Source organism: Sorex fumeus, unplaced genomic scaffold, assembly GCF_029834395.1.
Source record: "Sorex fumeus unplaced genomic scaffold, SorFum_2.1 ptg000002l, whole genome shotgun sequence".
NCBI lineage: Eukaryota > Metazoa > Chordata > Mammalia > Eulipotyphla > Soricidae > Sorex > Sorex fumeus.
The window spans coordinates 47,627,643-47,651,921 of NW_026606059.1; the positions used below are offsets into that span (position 1 = coordinate 47,627,643).

At 41.1% G+C, this 24,279-nt stretch overlaps 1 protein-coding gene across 1 annotated transcript in view; it reads left to right on the top strand.

Moving 5' to 3' along the window:
* Positions 1–2,065: 2,065 nt before the first annotated feature.
* Positions 2,066–24,279, top strand: part of DNAAF11 (dynein axonemal assembly factor 11) — a 108,739-nt gene continuing 86,525 nt past the window's right edge. Inside the window, exons 1-3 of the mRNA XM_056110368.1 lie at positions 2,066–2,097; positions 13,299–13,466; positions 18,868–18,945. Of these exons, the coding sequence (XP_055966343.1) occupies positions 2,088–2,097; positions 13,299–13,466; positions 18,868–18,945 (256 nt within the window). The 5' untranslated portion in view covers positions 2,066–2,087. The remainder of the gene's footprint in view (positions 2,098–13,298; positions 13,467–18,867; positions 18,946–24,279) is intronic.

The following is a 24,279-nucleotide window of genomic DNA, read 5'->3' on the forward strand; positions in this document are numbered from 1 at the left end:
TAGAAGTATCAAAGATTCCTCTATTACACATATGGGTGGTTAGCTGAAGGATCAATATAAAAATCAATTACAAAATCAATATCTCGAAATACATATGCTACACCATATTCAACATTATTTACAATAGGCAAACTACAAAAACTATCTAATCAGAGCTGGAGTGAGTGATAGTTTAGGACACTTGCTTTCACTGACCTAGGTTCAATTCCCGGCACTCCATATGTTCCCCCAAGCATGCCAGAAGTGATCAATTCCTGAGTGCAGAACCAGGAGTAAGCCTTGAGTACCACTGGTTGTGATTCCTAAATCCAAACTTAATAACATTATAAAAAATACACCAACCTAATCATGATCAGATGAATGGAGATAGAAGGTGTGTTATATATATGTAAACAAGACAATGTTATCCAGTCATTAGAATGAAAAACTACCATTTTCAGGAATGTGAAGAAATTCTGAGTACATATATTGCACTGCCTGTCCATTGTCCTCCCATTGTTCATCAATTTGCTCGGTGGGCACCAGTAACATCTCACAACAAATTATGAGACTTGTTACTGTTTTCGGCATATCGGATGTATCATGGGTAGCTTGCCAGGCTCTGCTGTACTGACGGGATACTCTCAGTAGCTTGCTGGGCTCTATGAGAGGGGCGGAGGAATCAAACCTGGGTCGGCCCCATGAAAGGCAAATGCCCTACCCGCTAAATCAAAGATAAATGAAATATACGGAATATATGCAATCTAAAACACCACCACCAACTGAACTCCTACAGACATGAGATTGGTGGTTGTTAGAAGAGAGAGAGAGAGAGAGAGAGAGAGAGAGAGAGAGAGAGAGAGAGAGAAGGAGGGAAGGAGGGAGGGTAGGGAGGGTAGGAGAGATAGCAGGTGAAGGTGGCAAAAAATAAAAGCATACCACAATGAAACTCAGACATCAACTCTTGAAAGGTAAAATGCATAAAAGTACTAACTGCATATGAATAAGATTATTGTTAACTTTCCCTCCTTCAGAATTGGGATCAAGGCCACAGGGCCCTTTGGAAGGAGTCTGGGAAGACCAGGGGACTGGTGGTGGGAATTTTAGCGGCAAGAAACCTGTACACCACAATTCAAGTGGTGAGCAAGAAAAACGGATGGTGGGGGATGAAGGGAATGTGTTTTGACAACACTTTGTAGCAGGGAAATTGTTCATTTGGAGACTTTAAAAAAGATGAACTCTGATAAAACAACTAACCTACATAGTGTTGGGCTGGAGCGATAGCACAGCGGGTAGGGCGTTCGCCTTACAAGCGGCCAACATGGCCGACCCGAGTTCGATTCCTCCGCCCCTCTCGGAGAGCCCGGCAAGCTACCGAGAATATTCGATATGCCAGACACAGTAACAACAAAGTCTCCAATGGAGACGTTACTGGGCCCGCTCGAGCAAATCGACGATCAACGGGAGGGCCTTTACCTTTACCTTTACCTTACATAGTGAGGCTGCTGTTATTTTTTGTTGTTGTTTTGTTTTTGTTGCCCATTCACACAAATTATCTTATTATAACTTTACAACCAACTCTTGAGATTGTTACTATTATCACTCATAGAGACGGAAGCTGAAGCTAAGGACGGTTAAAGTCACAAAGCTTGTAAACAGAGTGGGGACCAGTTCCAGATCTCTTGGCTCTGGAATGTGTTAAATAGAATTCAAACAAGTACACATCAGTGTGAGTCTTGCCTCGCAGGCAGTTCCCAGGAGGATCCAAGTCTTGTGGTTCTTCTTTAGCCTGGCTAGTTGATGGAGGAAAGGGAAGCAGTTTGTGGAAGGAGACTGTATTGGGCCAGGGACAGTCACAGAGGCCTTTGGGGAGCTGCCCCGCTCTCCCGCCGCGCCCCACCCTCACCCCGACCCCGACCCGTCACCGCGGAGTCCCGCCCTGCAGGAATCTCGGCGGCATCTGGTCCTGCGCGGCCTCCGTAGAGTCCTGGTTGCCATGGCTCCCAAATCGCCGCGTGGCCGAGCCGCGTCTAGACCAAGAAGAGTGAGGAGAATCCTCCTGGACCAGGATCTGGCATCCTCCCGAGTCGGGGACCCCGGCAGACGTCATGGGCCGGAGTAAGCGCCCCCTCCCACCTGCAGCGCTCCATTCTTTCTTCCCGGGGCTTCTGGGTGTCCCCTAAGATCACCCCAGAGCCACCCTCGACCCCCCGCGGCGCCTTTGCCCTCTGCGGTGTGCCACAGCCGGTCTGGATGAAGTTGCAGGGTTTGTGAGCGGTAGGATAGCAGGTAGGGCATTGCCTTGCATGCGGCCCACCCGGGTTCAATATCCAGCATCTCATATGTTCCCCGGAGCCCACCAGGAGTGATACCCAAGCGCAGAGCCAGGAGTAAGTGCTGGGCACCGACTACTGTGGACACACACAGACACACACACACACCCCCCTTACCTGGGCACCGCCGGCTGTGGACACACACACACACATACACACACACACCGTAAGGGTTTTCATGTAAAATGCGTTGGACGTGGTTCTAAACAACTATATCTGTGTGTGTGTGTGTGTGTGTGTGTGTGTGTGTGTGTTTTGGGTCACACCCAGCGTTGCACAAGACTTATTCCTGTCTCATGCACTCAGGAATTACTCCTGGTGGTGCTTGGGGGACCATATGGGATGCTGGGAATCGAACCCGGGTCTTCCGGGTGCAAGGCAAACGCCCTACCCGCTGTGCTATCTCTCCAGCCCTTGAAAACCTGTATCTGAAGAAGAAATTTTGTGTAGAGAGAGGGTGGTAGTATTGTAGCACTATAGCACTGTCCTCCCATTGTTCATCGATTTGCTTGAGCAGGCACCAGTACTGTCTCACAACAAATTGTGAGACTTATTACTGTTTTTTTTTGCGTATCCAATACGTCAAAGGGTGGCTTGCCAGGCTTTGCTGTGCAGGCGAGGTAGTCTCAGTAGCTTGACGGGATCTCTGGGAGGAGCTGAGAAATCCAACCTGGGTTGGCCGCATGCAAGGCAAATGCCCTCCCCACTGTGCTATCACTCCAGCGGAGAGGGTGGTAGTTACAACAAATATTTGTTATGTACTTTATACCTTTTGCACTGTAGCACTGTCCTCCCCTTGTTCATTGATTTGCTCGAGCGGGCACCAGTAACGTCTCCATTGTGAGACATAACTTTTTGGCATATCAAATACGCCAGGAGGAGCTTGCCAGGCTCTGCTTTGCGGGTGGGATACTCTCCGCAGATTGCCGGGCCCTTCGAGAGGGACGAAGGAATTGAACCCAAGGCAAACGCCATACCTGCTGTGCTATCACTCTAGCCCTGTACCTTCTAATCTAGGAAATTCTCTAAAAGTAGTTTTGCTTTTTCTTTTCTATAAAAATTGTTTTGAGGGTCTGAGCTTCATCTGGCCATGCTCAGGACTGACTCCTGGTTCTGTGATCAGGAATCACCCTTGGCAGTGCTGGGCAGTGTGAGGGATCAATCTGGGTTGGCTTCATGGAAGGTTAGTTACAGCCTCTCTGGCTCCATCTAAGTGGTTTTGCATGCAGTTCATGGAATCTTTAAGCATGCCTTGAGAAGTAGACATGTCGCTTTCACTTTGTAAAGGAGGAATCTGAAACACTGAGGTTTAAGCAACTTGCCCAGTTTCCCAGTGCACGTAGTATAACTGGGAGGTGAACCTAAGCAGAGATGGCATTCTTCTATAGGTTTCTCACTCTTTCTCTTAGTATTAAGAGAAAATCTGGCGAGAAAAAGTGAGGTTCTGCTGAAAATTTTCATACATAAAGTCTAAGATGCTACTTTTAGTGTAATGTCTACTCCAGAGGTGCAGTGAGTTCAACAATAGGGAAAATTGGTAGAATTAGCTCTCCCCTCCTCCACCCCCCCCCACACATTTAATCTATATTGAGTATTTAGATACTCTCGGTAGGTTGTCAGGCTCTGCGAGAGGGGCAGAGGAATTGAACTCGGGTTGGCCATGTTGGCTGCGTGCAAGGCAAACCCCCTACCGCTGTGCTATCGCTCCTGCCAAACACAGTAGCAACAAAGTCTCCAGTGGAGATGTTACTGGGCCCGCTGGAGCAAATCAATGAACAACAGAGGACAGTGACAGTGACAGAGTATTTAGAGAAAACCTAGAATATTTATATTATTGAATTTATTCTGTATTACTATGACCATCAAACTAGGGTGATTAGTCTTTATATCAATTTATGTGATCAGTGAATACATTTTTCAAGGGTGGGAGGTATTAAATAACAGAGCCAAAGGATGTTATTTCTGGAAGGTTACTGAATTAATTAGAAAGTCTCTAATCCAGACTATTTATTTCCACCCTCCTCTATACAGTTGACAAATATTTTATGAAAAACCCTTAAGCACCGGTTTCAAGGTTTCAAGCTTTGTTCCAGTTCTGTGATAGGCCAGGATTAATCTTGAGGCTGTAATCCAGAGGCTGTACACTATGTTCTCACTTTTTTTTTAAAGACATATGAAGGGGAAATTGGTTATATATGTTTCTTTTAAGTTTACACCGAATATCAAAATCCACATGAATCATTCCCCTTTATTCATGAACTTTGTATCGTAGATACTGCACCTTTGTAATCTTTAAATTCTTTTTTTATTTAAATTCTTGCTTAATGCTAAATTATTTTTTCTCTGAGGTTTGTATTCATTTGGTGAGTATTTTGCACCCTCCATTTGAAACTCTTTGAGACAGATAACATATACTAGGTACCACAATGTACTTATTTGCATATTATGAATACTTCCTAATGTTTTTAATAAAAATTTTAGCTTTACAAGGAAAAATGAGATTTCTTCTCCCCATAACATCTTTTCAGCAAGTTGCCTAGATTTTTATATGTAGCATTACGCAAGATACTTAACTTGGGAGAGAGTTTGTTTTTGTTGTTCATTTTGTTCTCTTTTCAAGAAAGGCCTAGTTTAGTTTTCAAACCAAACTATAATAATAGGTGATTTTCTTTAGTAGTAGCTTCACAAATAGGACAGTTCTGTTGACAGTCATTTTTATTACTGAAAGAGTAATATTAGACAAATATTTCATGGCTTTAAGAAAATTCAAATACTTTGACTATTTAATTTTTGAGTGTTCATAATGAAATCACTCACGCATAACCCTATTGGGTCCTTCACTTACATGTTTCATAACTTATTTAAAAATAGGTAAAATAGACAAATAATACCTTAAGCCCCCTAACTATGTAACATAACACCCCTGATAATAAAGAGCCTATACTCTGTTAGAAATGCTATCACAAGAAAAAAACAAAATGACATATAGATCTATAAAAAATACCTTTTATAGACAATGTTTCCTTTCTTCTCATTAATTTTTGGAGGATTCTTGCTTTTTCCTTGACAAAAATTCCTATTAGATGTTCAAAACCCTATTGTAAACAATTCTGAAAAGCACAATGTCTAAATAAAAATTTTAAATGAATAAAAGAATGAATACCTTTAGAAATAAACCATTGGAAAGACTTATTTTAAATGGTAATTCATAGCAGTGACACACTTTAAGGTTTCTTTCTGCAACTATAAGAGAGTAAGTGGCATTGAGCTTGTTCTTCTATTATAAACAGTAATACGGTTGGTCAAAATATAAATGGCATTTCTTTTCAGGAATATGACTGTGCACAAGAATTTAATATGAATTGTATAAGAGGTATGGTTTACACATATTCCTGCTTCTTATGTCACTTTCTTGCAGCAATAAAGGGAAATGGAATTCAGGAGAAGTTAGTAGTCTTTCTGAGCTGAGTTAACAGAAATTAGCATCTGAGATGCTGAAGTTACTGATTAATGGGGCAGAATACTGAAAAAAAAAAGTACAGCATGCAATGGGAAGATTATTTAAGTCTATTTACTGTAGGTTTTCAAGTGAGGCCTGGCTGTGCACACCTAACACAAGAGTTTGTGAGACCTAACAGAGGTCACCTGCCATGGAACCAAGAGTTAGTTGAAGATGTCAGAAATCATGCAGTCCCCTATATCCAACCTCACTTTAGGAGAAAATACTAAACCCTCAAGTAGTAACCATGGAAAATTAGTCCTGCTCCAACAAAAAAAATATAAAATCAAGCCTAATATGGAAATGGTTCATCTGTCACTATTTTCACTGCCTCCTAGAATAAAATTTCACACCCTATAAGGAAGGGACTTTGGCATAATCCAGACTTTGAATAAAGTTGGAATTGAGTTGGTTGCATGCGAGACTTATGAGTTTTAACCCCTGTACTAATCTCTCCAACTCTTAACTGAAATCTATTTAAGTGACTTTCATTATTTATTTATAATCTCTAGTTTGGGGGTCATAAGTGGCAGTGCTCATGACTTACGCCTGCCTCTGTCCTCAAGGATCACTACTGACAGTGCTCTGGGTACTGTATGAGGTGTGACTGAAACTTGGGTAGGCTGCGTGCAAAGCTGCACTATCTCTTTAGTTCTAACAGACGTTTGTAGTTTTCCTTTTATAAGGAGTTTTCTCATTTAAATTGTTGAACTTGTGAGCACAAAATTTATATTATTTACCTTTTATCCTTATCTCTATAGTCTATGTGGTAATTTTGGTAATTTGTGTTTTTTTTTCTCTTCTTCATTGGTTGCTCTAGTTAGAATTTTACTGATGTTATTTTCTTAAATATTTTTATTGACTATCTTACTTAATTGATCTTAATTGATACTGTAACAATGCTATTGCTTATTTTCTTTTTTATTTTAAACTCCCAGTTTCTAAAAGAAGAAACTTTACATTTTTTCTTTCTTACTATCGGCATTTAGTGCTTTAAGTGTCCCTTCAAGTTAAGTTTTAGCCATATTTCCCACATTTTTATGTGCTTGTTTTCAAACTGTGATTGTTGAAAATACTTTCTAATTTCCGTTTTGACTTCCTGATACCCATAACTAGTTTTTTAAAGATCTCATTTGATATATATATATATATATATATATATGTATATTTTTTTTTTCTTTTTGGGTCACACCCAGCGATGCTCAGGGGTTACTCCTGGCTCATGCACTCAGGAATTACTCCTGGCGGTGCTTGGGGGACCATATGGGATTCTGGGAATAGAACCCATGTCGGCCATGTTGGCTGCGTGCAAGGCAAATGCCTTACCCGCTGTGCTATTGCTCCAGCCCCACCTTTCATGTATTTTGTCTGAATTCTTAGTTGTTTCAGGCTGGAGGCTCAGTTCTATTCTATTACTCCCAGTCTATTTGAAACTTAAAGTTTGTGATATTCTAATGATCTTGTACTAAGACCTCACTCTTCTGTTTCGTTTCCAGAAAAACCCTCTTTGTTTCCTTCCAGTGAAGTATTCTGGTTTTCATACATAGCTTTTAATAACTGATTAGTCACTCAAAGTCTTTCTTTATTGTTTAGAAGCAACCACCAATACACTGTCCTTTAATATTCCATTTTCATCATATTTCTCTATGACCTGATACATTTAGTAATGCATTTTCTTCCATTGGCATTATGTTTCCTATAGATTATGTATATTCATTTATTAAAATCATTAACTCATCTTCTTGGCTTCCAGAATTATTTAAAAAATATATTTGTTAATAGTTCTTCTGGTTTATGGTTTAGTTGTTACTAGAGTAGTGCAGGTAACCTGATATACCATTTTTATCATTACCAAAGAAAATGTTAGCCAAAGCACAGGCACTTCATGCTGACTGTGTTTGTGCTCCATTACTACTAGTAGTGGTATCCCCCTGGGTAGGAGGTGAGCAGTAATCTGACTCCCAAGTCCCATCTTGGTTAAAAGGACCACTTTTTGCACCAACTCTTCTAGCTTATCATTCCCTTGGAAGTAGATTTTAGTTGGAGATAAGTATCAGAAGATTTACTAAGGAATATTATTTGAGGGAGTAGGGAAGAATGCAAGATTGGGCAGAGAGACTTCGCCTATCATCACTGGATCACTGTATCTCTGTCATCCCGTTGTTAGGTTGATTTACTCTAGCAGGCACCAGTAATGTCTCTATTTCTCCCAGCCTGAGATTTTAGCAGCCTCTCCTTACTCGTCTTTCCCAAATATTGGAGGTTCTTTCAGGGTCAGGGAAATGAGACCATTATTGTTACTGTTTTTGGCATATTGAATATGCCACGAGGAGCTTGCCAGGCTCTGCCCTTGTGGGCGGGATACTCTCAATAGCTTGCCGGGCTCTCTGAGAGGCATTTATATTTCTTTCTTTCTATGATTTGTTGCCTGTTGTCTGAATCCCTTTAAATATGATGTGATAATTATGGAAAATGGGTAAGAAGTTTCTTATGATGTGTTCAGAAAGCAGCCTGGATTGTGGCGGTGGTTGAGTAGTGGATGTCAGCTGCTGGGCTGGGTCCCTTGGGGTGGGGAAGGCTCTCACCCGCCCCACTCTGGGCGCCTCGAGTGAAAACAGCCTGGCATGCAGTCCGGTGACATGGTTATGGACATGGTGACATGGTGACATTTTATGCTCCCTTCTGGGAGAAGCAGCTGTGAGTTCTTCAATTGCCTCAGCTGAAGAAACATCTCAACTGATTCCCCCTTCCAGAGAACACTAAGCTAAAAAGCCTTAACTAGCCAACTCCAGGGTTGTAAACTTGATACATACCCGCTGATTATCCAAGATGGGAGAGGATTGGGCACTTATCTCCTCACATTGCTAGTCATTGGATGTACATTGGAGTGTTCTCTGGAAGGGGGAGTACTCAAGTTGAGATGTTTCTTCAGCCAAGGCAACTGAAGACATTGGGAAATTGAGGTCTCTCTCTCTCTCTCCTCTCTCTCTTTCAGAAGAATTTTGAGTAGTAGAGGCATTTATATATCTGTTCTAAAGAGGAAACTGCATTTTATATCATCCGCTGTAGCTTGTGATGCCCCTTTCTCATTGTTTGTCTGGAATATATTTTCATATTTCAAGATTCAACTTGGGCTTCTCCAGGCCTCTTTTGTTTTCCTTTCCATCAGCAAATAGCACTAATCACTCCCTCCTTTGTACTTACTGTACTTTTTCCTCACACATGTTGCTGTCCATAAAATTTTATTCTTGTTTTTAGTAGCATTCTAAGGGAATCACCACTCATATTACTATTGGATTAGGGTAGTATATAAACTATCAGTAGGTGGATGTAAAGCTCCCTATGATGACCCTAAGAGTGAGAAAAGGCAGGGGAAATAGATAATCCTGTTTTATAAAGTTTCCATTGATAAAGGAAGAAAGTTTAGATGTCACAAGAACTTCCCCTGATCCCTTAACTGTTTTATAAATCTATATCATATTTATATCTACTTTGAATTTTTTTTTATTGAATCACTATGAGATACACAGTTACAAAGTTGTTCATGATTGGGTTACAGTCACACAATCCATCACCTATCCCGCCACCAGTGTACATTTCCTATCACCAATGTCCCCAGTTTCCTCCCGCCTCTCTCCTCAGCTTGCCTCTCTCTGTCTCAGTCTTTCCCTCACTCTCTTTCATTTTTGGTGTTACAGTTTGCAATATAGGCACTGAAAAGTTATCCCCCATATCCCCTTACCTCCTTTCAGCACTTAGTTCTTGTCTGGAGTGATGATTTCCGGCTATCATTGTCCTAGTGGTCCCTTCTGTGTCCTAACTGCCCTCCACTTCCCCCCACTTGTGACAAGTTTCCAACCATGGACAGTTCTCCTGCCCCTCATTTCTACTGCTGTTGGGTCTAACCATGGGATGAATTAATGAAGAACAAAACATAAGAATCACTGGTGTCCCCAAGGAACAGGAACCCAATCCCTATGAGGAAGTAACAGTCAAAGACATCATTGCTGAAAAGTTCCCAGAGCTTTCGAAGGTATTTTAAATTCCATCAAATCTGCTGGAGTCATATTGATTAATTTTATTCTAATTGGAAGAAGAGAGCTGTTTACAAAATACAATATGCAACTTGAAAGAATAGCTTTGGTAGTTTTGAAAAGCTGATTCAATATACTGAAAAAAGCTTCTTAGAAGTAAACACAGCACAGTAATAAAAAAAAGTATTGCAAAATCTTATTTCCTGCCTTTTATTCCCTTATACTACAAAATTATTTTACTGACACTCTACTTCAAATGATTAAAAACCAAATCATATTAAGAAATTGAAAAGACATCTAGACTGGCTGAGCACTTTTGGTTAACCCTTTAGACTTTTCAGCATACTTAATGAGATAGGTAGGAATTTGTGGTTGAAATTGCCAATATTCATGATAAGCCACTCATTCTTCTAGTCAGACTGGTGACCAGCACCCCCAGTGGGTGAAATTCTTATAGTCCATCTGTATTTTGTCATTTGAATGCTTTCAGGATTCAAATATGATCTTGAAAGAAATGGAAAATGTTTTATTTGAATCTTAGTATGTTCTTCTATAACATAGGACATTGGACATTGTGCAAGTATATACATTTTTTAAATAGTCTTATAATTATGTAGTGATGCTTTTAATGCATCTTCAAAAATTTATTTATTTGAGGCACTGTGATTTATAAACTGTTATTAATAGAATTTCATACATGAACTATTCCAGAATCACACCCTCCTCCCAAGTGTCTGCTTCCCTTCACCATTTTCCCAGGTCCCTCCCTCCCCCTTCCCACCCCAGTGGTAAGCTTCCTACTGAAAACAAGGTCTTCGTTTCTGTTGTGTTATTTGTATGGGCTTTTGTGTGTCTCTATTTCTTCGTAACCTACACATGAGGGATATCTTGTGTCTGTCCCTCTCTGTCTGATGGACTTCACTCATCATGACACTCTCCAGCACCATCCAGGTGGCAGAAAATTGCATGATTTCATTTTGTTTTCAAACGGGTGATTAGTATTTATCCATTATGAATATGTACTGCAGTTTTTTTCCCAGTCATCTCATCCTGGACACTTGAGTTACTTCCAGATTTTGGCTATTGTGAATAGGGCTGCAATGAACATATACGTGCAGATGCCTTTTCTAAATGGAGCGTTTTGAGCACTAGAGTAGATGCCCAGAAGTGGAATTGCTGGGTCATATGGGAGCCCAATTCCTACTTTGTTGAGAAGTGTCTACTTCAAAGCATTTTTTAATGCCTCAGATTATTTTCTTGCAAATGCAGAGCTGTAATACTTGGAATAGACATTCAAAAGGTGAATAATGCTCCCTGGAATTAACAAATATTTAGCCTAAATTATACACTACAAGAACTTCAAAAATGTTTTTCTGTTTAAAGTGTGAAACACTATGAACTTTATAAACACTATATACAGAATGGATATTCTTAGACATTTCTTCTTGGGGACTTCAGTTATCTTCAGAAGTAAATTTAGAAAAAGTGGCTAGAGGCACACTTGGGGCCCTTGTACATTTTTATTATCATCTGAAGAACTGTCATCCTATGTAACCTCATCTCCTACCCTCAAAAGTACCTTCAAATGTTAAACTCACTGGGATTTCTCTTTTCATAATGCAAGTTTGTTGAGGCATCTCCTTCAAAGAGGCCTCCCATTTAAAGAGAATTGATTGTCTACAATGTTGTGTCACAACTGGAGGATATTTGGCTTCCTGAGAGAACTACAATATTCCAATGGGGGTACAGGTGAAAATCATATTAATGGAAGGCCACAGTATGTGAGGCTAGAGTTCAGTCAGTAGAATAGGGACATAGTGAGAAGAGGCATGGTAAAATAGAATATTATTAGTCATTAGTAAACACACTGACAGCTACAGACAGACCCTACTTCCACACTGAGTTGCCTTTGTTTTAAAGATTATGATTATTTTCAGTAATTGATCATTTGGGCACTTGTTTTCTAGTCTTACTGCACTTTAAATTCCTGTTCTTATGTTTAAAACATATGGACTGATCCTATGAAACCATAGATCCTATCCTCATGTCCAAAAAAAGTAGAAATCTGTACATATACTCCTCTCTTTCATTGTCTTGAATTCTTTCTCTCTTCCCCTATCTTTCTTTTTCTCTACAATCCTTAATTTCTCAGTTTTCTCATGGCTACTTCTGGAGGGCATATGTAAATATAACTACAGGGGCTAATCTAATCATAGTCTCTGTTATTGATAGCCTGAAACTGGCAATAAAAATGTGTAGCTAATTGCACACAAATGATCACATTCAATACACACTTTTTAAAAGGCACAACCTGCTCTCGAGGATGTGGCCCACTAATGGGTCAGATGAAAAGAATTTCATCTCAGCTAGAAGAGCTTGCACATTTAGGGAACCTGAGACATCTCAAGGGATTCTTCTTTGCTTAATTTGGAACAGTACAATTAACAGTGGTTAATAGCATATGGTTGGCTACCAAACTCTTACATTAAAAGATGTTGGCTCTGGCACTTGTTGAAGTCCTTGGGCACCTAACTTAGACTTTCTGTGCCTCAGTTCTTTTCTGAAAAATGTATACTATACCTACACATATATGAATAGATGGAAAGTATTTAGAGAAGTGTTGGACGACTAATAAAGTAGCAATAAACATTTTTTATTGGCGATAGAGAATTTATAATTCCATTTAAAATTGAAAGTTCAGGTGGATTAATGTTTTAGCATATAGGAACTGTGTGGTTTCTTCATTTTAAGTGTCTCTTTGATTTTAGTGCATCTTATGGAGTTAATTTATGGTCTTGTTCTTATGGCACAAGATCCTCTAAGCCTAGATATCTTCCTCCACTCTTGGTCCTGATCTGCTGAGTCAGGCCAGCTCAGTGCCTTGCATCACTCTTGTCAAAGGGAAAAGACCCTCAAGTCTGTTCTCACAATGAGTGGAATCTTTGGGTCCTCCTGAAAACAGAACAATCTGAGATGTTTCTTGCCTTTCTCTCTGATTTTAAATGAATAAATATTGGTTGAATGAATAAATGACTATTTCCTGATCGAGTGGTAGAAAATACATTCATATTTCTGCCCCCTAACAACCTGATGTTGCAAGTTGCTCAGTTATGGTTCACTTAGTGTGAGTCACACAGTTCTACAAATAACCTAAAGATTCCATGCCCACATTCTTATAACTATCAACTCTGATTCCAGTGACATATCAAAATGTATGTAGACTCTGGCTAAAAAGGAGAAAAGTTCTCATCATGTTTCATTCTTCTCTGACTCCCTATTGCATCACCGAAACACCAGTGGAAAAATTTACTCCTTGGATCTCTTGCCTTCTGAAAATCACTTGGGCCTGGAGAATTGAAATTAACTGCAAAGAATACCCAATGCATTAATAATGTAATAACCTGATGACAAACACAGAGATGCAGATGTAATATGCAACAAATTTTCTTTCAGTCACAGAAGATCTTATTAGACGGAATGCTGAACACAATGACTGTGTAATTTTTTCCCTGGAGGAACTCTCCTTGCATCAGCAAGAAATAGAGAAATTAGAACATATTGACAAATGGTGCCGGGATTTAAAAATCCTTTATCTTCAAAATAATCTCATTGGAAAAATTGGTAAGTTTTCAAGACCTTACTCTCATAGTTTCTTTAATATTTTTCAGTGGGAAAACATAGTACATAGTTCGGTGGGAAAACATCTTAGAGGAAGACCACCACCACCACCAACAACAACAAAAAAAGCAAAAAAAAAAAACACCTCAGAAGCAGACACAGCCATATCTCAGGAGTTGTGTTGGGCATATCCCTAATCTTTCCACATGTGATCCATCTTCTTATCCCTAGGGAGTTCCATCAGAGATGGAAGCAGCAGATGAACTAACAGCAATATGTTTGTTGACTAGCTTATTTATAGCCTGATTTGGATGCCAGGGGATTTCCAAGCATTGTTTAGAGGACCTAAGGCCTCTGAAAAGTAGGCCAGGCTGTACTGAATGAAGGCTGACTGAATTCAATTCATTATCTTCAATGAAACTTGAATGGTTGGTCTTGAGATGTGGTGCTATTCCGGCACAGCAGTCCTTAGGTACCACCACGGCCATATCCAGAAGTGCTCAGGGGACACCAAGCCTATACCTAATGGTTCTTAGACAGCTCCATTGTCCATGTATTGAACATGGGGTTGTCATAGATGTCAGGTATAAGCTCTAGCCCTTTTGGGCTATCAGTTTAATCCAGTAGCCTGATTTTTAAAAAAATGTTCGAAAGGGATGAGGATATAATATAGGCATGTGTTACGGTTTTGTATTTCCCTAGAAAACTAAAGTGATGTGTGAGTTATGTAATTTCATGTCAGATTATCAGGTCCTATGATAGCTAGTCCTGTTCTGTGTTTTAAGAATGTATCTCTCAAGCCATTGAGCTCAGTATTGGGTATGGAGGGACTTCCACAGATTTACTGCATCAGTTTTGAGTGAAATGAGAGATAAACATTTAAGTTAGGTGAACAAAAGTCAAAACATGAGCATACTAATTAAAACTCTTTGGAAAGTTTTGCAACCAAAGGAGCTTCATAATACTACCTTCAATATTTAAATCTTTCTAAGGAGTCATGTGCAGATGTGGACAACCATTCTTTTATCTATACTGGTAGAAGGGAGCTATGACTGTTTTGTGCTGGCAAGATGATCCCAAAAGCTAGGACAGAGGGTTGGACTAGGTATGCCTGTTTTTTTCCTAATTCATCCATCAGTGAAGTTTTTCCTCCCTATAATCCTTCCAGGGAGGGATGAGTTGAGGAATCGAGAGATTGGAGGCCTGTAGAGTCATTCTTTTGGGAGATTTTGCCATATGGAAACAGCAAGAGTATCTCCCAGTACTCATTAGGGCAACATTATAGTTTAGTGGTAAGAATAAAATGATCTAGGAAATAGTACATGAGAGCATGTGCCTGACATGGGTTCAATTCCAAGCACTACATGGCTTTGCAGGCATCACCAGGTATAACCCTGGAGGCCTCTAAGCATCTCTCATGGTGCCTCTAGAAACCACCATGTAGTTCTGGGATGGTGGCCAACACTGCAAGTCCCAAGCATCAGAATTTCCTTAGACCCTCACAATGAGCCACTAGTCTAGTTGGCCAAGTAACAGTGGGAATTGCCAGAGGACTTCCTGAGCACTGCTTGGGAGGTCCATCACCCCCAAAAGTACAGGCCCCGACCTTAGTAAATCTTTAAACACTACATTGCTTCTTGGAAATTGGGTGAGATTAGATAGTGAACTCCTCCCAGGCTTAGTCTTGTATCTATAAAACAGGGATATTAACATCTAACACAGCAGCAATATAAGGCCTGCATGAGATCACAAGCAAGTGTTTAGTCACTGGCTGGTGATTGCTGTGGCTGCTACTATTATTTTTATTTTAATTTTTTTTGTCAGCCCAGAGTGCGGGGGAGTTGGAGAGACAGGAAAGTGATAGGTCCATAATCTCACCTGACACAGACAGAGACAGTAAAGTGAAGGAAATAGAAGAAGTTTATTGGGGAGGGCAGTGTTGCTCCCCGGCAGACTCTATGAACCTCAGCAATGTCCCTTTTGAATCCCATCAACGGCCAAGACTCAGAGACTATAAAAACCAGCTCCCGGAAGAGAACAGTGCAGTCTCCTGCCCCCGCGCCTGGCTGTCCTCACCCGGACCCCTTGGAGGGGAGTGGGTTGAGCTTTCCTCCCCGCCCTGACCAGGGCTCCGGCAGCCAAAGACCTCCAGGACCAGCCACCACCATGCTGAGACCACTTTCCTCACACATGAAGGTACTGGCAGAGAGACAAAGTCACGCAGGTTCTGGGGCCGAGATCTCCAAGCCTACTCGGATTTGGGCCGAGCATCCTCCACCCAGATCCTCCAAATTCCAGTAGGCGGTGGTCACACCCACCAACTGGCCCCCTGGCGCCGTGTAATCCCATCAACGGCCAAGACTCAGAGACTATAAAAACCAGCTGTGCGACATCTTTTTATGACATCTTATTATCTCATTCCTACTTTGGACAAACAGGCAGGCTACCAAATGTAGCCTGCCCACACGACAGAGTCTGGCAAACTCCCTGTGTCGTACCCAATATGCCAAATACCAGTAACAATGATGGGTCTCATTCTCCTAAAGAGCCTTGAATACAATCTCAGGGCTAGGATGAAGGAGACGTTACTGAGGCCTGCTCGAGGCAATCGACGAATAACAGGATGATTTGTGATTGATTGTGATTGAATTTTTTAAAAATTTTATTGACATAGTTACAAGCTTTCATGTTTGGGTTACAATCACACAATGATCAAACACCCATCCCTCCACCAGTGCAGATTCCCCACCACCAATATCCCCCGTCTACCCCTCCTTTCCCACCCTCCCTCTGCCTCCATGGCAGACATGATCCCCCATAATCTCTTCTCTACTTTTGTGCATTATGGTTTGCAATACAGACCCTGAGAGGTTATCATGTTTGGTCCATTATCTACTTTCAGCACACATCTCCCATCCCGACCAATTCCTCCAGCCATCTTTTTCTTAGTGATCCCTTCTCTATTCCAGCTGCCTTCTCCCCTTTGCTCATGAGGCAGGCTTCCAGCTACTGAGCTGCTACTATTATTAACTGCTATTTACCCCTGTTTGCCTCAGGGGAACCACAGAAAGGAAGCAGGAAGGAAAGCAGAGTGTGAGAAAACAGTGATTCCAGGGTTGATGAATTAGAATGAGTAGCAACCCCTGTTCTGGCACTCAAGCACAGAAGTCAGCTTTTCAGGTTGTATTTTAATTTTCCATTCCGATATGCAGTGACCTCAGTAATGCCATTTGGCAGTGTCTGGAGATACTTTTAGTTGTCCTAAATGTAAGTGTGTTTGGAGTGAGGGAGGGCAGCGACTAACTTGTCCTGTGTAGAGATCTGCTAACATCCTACAGTACACAGGAACCCTCCGCACTCCCCCCTCACCACTTTTCATTCCCAGCCCCCAGAATAAATTATGGAGCCCAAAGTGTTAGTATTGCTTAGGTCAAAAAACCCTGGTGGGTGATGTGGCTGCTCCTTGTTTCATGGGTAATTTGGAATTGGCTGGAGGATTGCAAAAAGTCTAGAATTTGCATCATTTTGAAGAATTATTAAAAGTCTTTCTATTTCTTCAGAAAATTATTTTCAGCTTCTTTTTACTTGGGCCAGAAGTGAGGAAAACTGAAACATTGTTCAATTAAAAAGGCTGTTAGAGAAAACCACCAGCCTTTCTGCAAGGGGACATGAAGAGCTGTCCTAATTGTATGGATCTAAAAGAGTTTCCCCAAATTTTAATTTCGACAGCTGGGTCCACCACAATGACTAATTAGCAGCATAGTATTACAGGCCTTTTCAGAGCTGTGAGAGAGCTAAAATTTTTGCTTCCAACGTATTCTTAAATTAAACACTATTTTAAATCCTAATAATGGAATTTTTTTCAGAGCTTCTCCACCCATAGGCATTTCAGCATTTATTTAACAAGTAAAACCATTTAGCAAGGATTCAGCCCTGCTCTTGTGTCACTGAGGTAGAAGTCTGCAACACAACTGCCTTGCCTAAAGTTCTGTTCCTCCCTGGGAGATGCAGATGGACTGTGAAGGGGCTACTTGGTGAGGATCCAAGTGGAACGCAGAACTGGCTTCAATGAGCTCAGGCCCCACCCCTGACTCAGAACCTGTGTGGGTGGATTCCCCAAATCCACATTGATAATAGTCTTCCTGGTGAGCCTCAGGCCTGGAAGATACTTCCAGCCTAGGAGCTTCTTGAATTAAGGTGGCATTTGGTCCATTCTAAATTTGTTAGTCTGGTTTGAACAGTTGGCAAGGACTGATTCCAGGATTGTTGGGTGGAATAGACTCATTTCCTGCTGCCCCAGACACTCTGTATACATTTTTATTTATAGAACCTTTACTTCTGGACCCATTTGGCCACTGTTATTATTGATAAGTTAGAATTTTTTTCCCCAAACCAGTCTTGCCTTTTTGGGTCTTTTTTTTTCCTTACCAGGTGATTCTTTTTTATGTATGCAAAGTCATCCATATAACAAATGTGTTGAAGTAGCAGTTGTTTTAGTGTAGCCTGACAACTTTTTTTTTTTTTTTTTAAATTGAATCACCGTGAGATAGAGCATTACAAAGCTGTTCTTGATTGGGTTTCAGTCATACAATGTTCCAACTCCCATCCCTCCACCAGTGTATGTTTCCCAGCACCAATGCCCTCAGTTTCCCTGTCACTGTCCCCCCATCCACCCCTCCCCACAGCTTTCCTTTATAGCAGGCGCTTCACTTCTCTCTCTTTCTGTCTCTCTCTGTCTCTGTCTCTTTCTCTTTGTCTCTGTCTCTCTGTCTCAGTCTCTGTCTCTGTCTCTGTCTCTCTCTCTCTCTCTCTTTCTCTCTCTCTCTCTCTCTCTCTGTCTCCTCCTTGTGCCCATATGCGCATGTGCACATTTTGGGCATTATGGTTTGCAATACAGATACTGAAAAATTATCAAGTATATACCTTTACCTACTTTCAACCCCTTCAACCGTCAATTCTTGTCCGGAGCTATCATTTCCAACTATGGTTGTCATACTGAACCTTTCTTTATCGTAGCAACTCTCCACCCCACACACACACTTATGCTAATATCCAACCACTGACCAATCCTCCTGGCATTGGATATTAGCTTCATACTTTTTTTTAAGTATATCCCACAAATGAATGCTAGACTGATAATTTTAAGAGCAACAATGTTACCTACTTAAGTTGGAGACTAGAAACTGTCATATTTCCCTGTGCATAGAGACTACGTACGGAACTGTTGATCATCAAATGCCTAGGATGATCAGAAAAATGGACGTTGCATAGGCAACTAGCAATGTCTATTGTACAAATATGCATTTAGGGCAAAATATTTTTTATCATCATAGAAGCTCTAGATTATATTACAATTTTCATAAAGATTATATAAAAGCATAATCACATTATTTGTATATTTCAGAAAATGTTAGCAAGCTCAAGAAACTTGAATATTTGAATTTAGCTTTGAATAACATTGAAAAAATTGAAAATTTGGAAGGTAAGAATATTTCTTTTATTGTTATGAATTGAAATTGTAATTTAAAATTACATTGTAAATTATTGCCTCAGCAATAGGTATACTTTCCAAATGAACATTTTACATGTCTTAGACTTCTTAATGCTTACTAAATGAGATAAATTTTTTGAAAAAAATTCATTTTAAAATGTAAGAATGATGCTCCCTTCTTGCCCTGCCACAGAAGCAGGGTGGGATGGGGGGGAAAATGGGGAGTGGGAGGAATACTGGGATCCGTGGTGGTGGGAAATGGGCACTGGTGGAGGGATGGGTATTTGATCATTGTATAATTGAAACCCAAGCACAAAAATTTGTAAGTCTACAACTGTACTTCATGGTGTCTCACTAATAAAAATTAAAAAAAAAAAGTTAGGTTTTGGAAGAACTAAAAAAAAATGTGAGAATGAGCTTATTTTGCATACCACATTCCTTCTTGAGGTATATGGAAGTTAATGTTTCTTGTCTTTGTATCAAAGACATGTATTTAACTTTGAGTATTGTTTTGATAATTTATTTATTTATTTAGAATGATCTTGTTCTTTGTCTACTCAGGAAAGAAGTAGAAGTGGGTTGGGGATGAGGGATAAGCTACGTAACAAAATGTTTGCAAAGTGTTTTATTCAGCTGTTTATACATTTGTGTGATTTCAGCAATTTTTTCTATAGTGGTTATAATGGCTGCTATGAGCTTCCTTTTGCATGTCAACTCTCTGTGCAGGTATAATTTTTTTTTGAGAAGTGATTCTAATTAATGGAATTCCTAGTATATTTGCCAAACTAGTTTCCCCAAAATCAATGTATACATATACTGTACTAATAGTCTATGTGAGTATGAAACTTTAATACTTTCTATTTTTGCTTTTTGGGTCAAACCTGGAGATGAATAGGGGTGACTCCTGGCTCTTCATTCAGGAATTACTCCTGGTGGTGCTTGGGGGGACCATATGGGATGCTGGGAATCGAACCCGTGTCTGCCGTGTGCAAGGCAAATGCCCTACCCGTTGTACCATTGCTCCAGCCACGAAACTTTAATACATTATAGAAGAACGTTTTTAAATCAGAGTGACATTGGTTTAGAAGTCTACAAATGTTTATGCCTCTTAGGGGTTTGTGGAAGATTATCACACCATACCCCCCGCCAAAGTGCAAAATCCTTCCAGCTCATTGGATCCTTCCTGCCTTTCAGCACACTCCCCTTTTGTCCCCAACCTTTGGTAACTTCAATTCTGTTGTCAGAGTCCAAGAGTTTGTTTTTATTGGATCTTGTCTGTTCCCTTGCTTTGTTTTTCTTATCTCACATATCCGTGAGATCATCATCAATGAATGAGGAATTCTCTTTCTCCACACTACCACTCACAGTTGTTTTTTCTGTGAAAATAGAAACTATTTCACTGATGTGAAGACATCATTCATTTTCATTTTGATGTGCGTTTCCCTCATAATCAGTGTAGTGAACATTTTTTCATATGCCTGTTGGTCATTTGTCTATCTTCTTTGATTAACTGTTCAGCACTTCTCAGTTTTTGTCATGTTTTTTTTTGTCATTGTTGAATTTTGTTAGTTCTTAATATACATCTTGCCTGTTAGGCATTAGTCAGATGAATAACACTGTCCTCCCGTTGTTCATGGACTTGCTCGAGTGGACACCAGTAATGTCTCCATTGAGACTTGTTACTGGTTTTGGCATATTGAATACACCACGGGGAGCTTGCCAGGCTCTGCCAGGCGGGCACGATACTCCAGTAGCTTGCGGGCTCTCGGAGAGGGATGGAGGAATTGAACCCAGGTCGGCTGCGTGTAAGGCAAATGTCCTACCCGCTGTAGACCAGATCCTGCCCAGTCAGATAAGCGTGTTCAAATATTTCCTCCCATTCAATAAGACATTTTTCTTCCAGTGTGGAGCGATAGCACAGCGGGTAGGGCGTTCGCCTTACACGCGGCCAACATGGCCGACCCGAGTTCGATTCCTCCGCCCCTCTCGGAGAGCCCAGCAAGCTACCGAGAGTATTCGATATGCCAGACACAGTAACAACAAAGTCTCCAATGGAGACGTTACTGGACCCGCTCGAGCAAATCGACGATCAACGGGAGGGCCTTTACCTTTACCTTTACCGTTCTTTTTGCAGTAGAGAAGAATCTTTTGATTTAATCTCATTTGTATATTTTTGCCTTTGTATTTTTTACTTATGGAATCAAATCCAGAACCCTCTGTACCCTTGCTGGTGTCATCTCTATCTGTTGCTGGACCTTGGGGCCTCTCTCTTAAGCTCCATAGATCAGAGGCTCTTTGTCTGTTGGGCTTTCTGGATTCTCAGGCCACGTGTGAGATCTGGTACTTTTCTGTTCTGTGCCTGAGCACAGGTGAGGGGCCAAAGAGGAAGTTACCCAACCGGAACTCCCTCTTTATATCTTACTATTTCTCATCCCCAGTGTTTCCATTATCTATGGACTCCCTCTTTGGTGGGCAATACGGAAAAGGACAAATGAAAACTAGCTGTGTGATCCGATGCTCCTCCTTTCCCCTGTGCTTCTTCCTTCACAGTCGTAACCAGACTGCTTGATGTTCCTTGTCTCTTACTCAGTATTCATTATTGAAACCTTTTTAGTCTGGTCATTCTGTTTTGAAAGGGTTCTTGTTTCACTTCCCATGATTCTATCTTGTGCTAATATATATTTTTCTCAATACCTGGTAACTGCATGGTGTCTGATTATAATCACAAAGGACTTGGTAACTGGTGGCGGGTGCGGGACTCATCTGCCTCAGTAAGATTTTTGTTTCCACATTCTGCCTCTTATCTGGCTGCAGGCCTGCTTGTGGGCTCCGTGTGAGTGGGCAGTCCCTGCTCACTGGGCGGCTTCGCTTCAGAGCAGGGGCATGGAGCAGAGGCAGGGAAGCTGCTTTTCACACCCCACTCCCATCTGCTGACAGCTAAAATTAGGAGGACTTTTTCCTTAGATCATGCAGAGTTTTCTTTTTCTTTTTTTTAAAGCCTATTTGCCATCTCGTCTACATACTGATATGCCCGTAACTATAAAGGTTTTGAATATAAGAAAATTTATATTAATTGACATGTTTTAGACTCGAAAAGAACCTTATTATTATTTAAGCCCTGAATTCCATGTTTAGAGCTGGAATTGAACCAACTTTCCCCTACATTGGCTTGTCTGCCTTAGATGAGGGCGGCATACTTTCCTTTGTCTCGTGTGAACAAATGGAATAATGAAATTGACTTTATAACCATACTTTACGTTAGCGAACTATCAGAGAAGTTGTTTAGACTGATTTGCGGCTGGCTGATCCCTGGCTTGTTCTTTTGAGATTAAAGGAGTTTATGCAGCGTGCACGCTGTTCTTGCAATGTTTTGTTTATTTGCCACAAGAGGGCAGCATTGCCACTGTCTAAACTTCACAAGGCTCACCTCAAGCTGTTTACTTGAAGTACTTCATTTCTTGCCCTGCCTTCCATCCACGTGCAATGAGGACAGGGGTAGCTTGAGGGCATGTTTAGGGGATGAATTGCTGGAAAGGAGGATGCAGTTTACCTGTCGGCAAAAATGCTCTTTTGTTCCATCTCATTTGGGGTGGGGGAATTTGGGCCACACGTGGCCATTCTCAGGGATTGACTACCCCTGGGGTGCAGGGAATCTAGCCTGAGTCAACCACAGTAAGAGCCTCCACTATTGTATTATTTGCCCCAGTTTTGTTTCACCTTTTTTTTTTTGGCTTTTGGGTCACACCCGGAGATGCACAGGGGTTACTCCTGGCTCTGCACTCAGGAATTACTCCTGGTGGTGCCCGGGTGACCATATAAGATGCTGGGAATCAAACCCTGGTCAACTTTGTGCAAGACAAATGCCCTACGGGCAGTGCTATCGCTCCAGCCCTAGTTTTTTTTCCTCTTAAGGGTTTGGTGTGGGAGATGAGGAAGATGGGTGTGCATACTTTGCCCTCACAAAAGTAAATCCCAACATAATTTTTATTTTTTGGGGGGGGGTTAGGTCACACCTGGTGATGCACAGGGGTTACTCCTGGCTCTGCACTCAGGAATTACTCCTGGCAGTGCTCAGGGGACCACATGGGATGCTGGGAATCGAACCTGGGTTGACCATGTGAAAGGCAAACGCCATACCCCCTGTGCTATCGCCCCAGCCCCCAGGAAATGGTTCTTACTGTCAGTGATCTTCAGAAGTGCGCCAATGATTTCAATATGCACAAAGCAGGAGGTGGGAGAATCTGTGCCTCACTACACATCGGCTCTCTCAATCCTGTCTAATGAGGGTGTTTGTGTATGTTTGTTTGCTTGTTTCTGTGGTGCCAGTGGTTAAACCCAGGGTCACAAGCACTCTGCTCCTAGACCAGGTCTCATGAGGCTTTTTTTCTTCTTTTTTTGACTTTTGATTTTGTTCCAGAGCCAAACCTGGATATGCGTGGGGCCTCTCCCAGCTTGGTGCTCAGGGGATCATGAGGTGCCAGTGATTAAACCCAGGGTTCCCATATAAGAAGCCTACCCTTTGAATCATTACTATGGACCCACAAAAATTTGGATTATTTTGGTTTGTGCATCTGGTTCTATGCTTAGGGATCACTTCTGGCAGTGCTAGGTGGACCATATGGGTGTGTGTGTGTGGGGGGGGGGGTGCCAGGAATTGGACCTGGGTCAGCTGAGTATAAGGCAAGAGCCTTAACGACTGTATTGTTTATTTGTTCTTTAGAATGACATATTTGGTTTATTATATTAGGGCAAATAAAAGAATATTTAAAATTCATCACTTTAAAAAATATAAACTTTTTGAAAATTTATCTAACAATGCATTAAAATTGAATTATAAACATTTTATCCAAGAGTCTTTTAAATTCTTTCCATCTCTCTCTCCCTCCCTCCCTCCCTCCCTCCCTCCCTCCCTCCCTCCCTTCCTTCCTTCCTTCCTTCCTTCCTTCCTTCCTTCCTTCCTTTCCTTGGAATGTAAGTACCTTATCCATTGCAATACCTCTCTGACCTCAAATAGAAACTTCTTCAATTTCTTCATTTGTGAAAGGAAGGCATAGTTAAAATGTCTTTAGAGACTCTTAAGATAAAATTTAAGAAATATCGGTTAATCTCTATTTTAAGTCCAATGAAACTTAAATATATCACATTTTATGAAATTCATCTAAACTTTTTACCAATGTAAAACAAACATACAGATCACTGTCCTGCCATTGTTCATCGATTTGCTTGATCGGGCCCAGTAATGTCTCTATCACGAAACTTGTTCTTACTGTGTTTGGCATATCGAATACATCATGGGGAGCTTGCCAGGCTTTGCCGTGCGGGCGA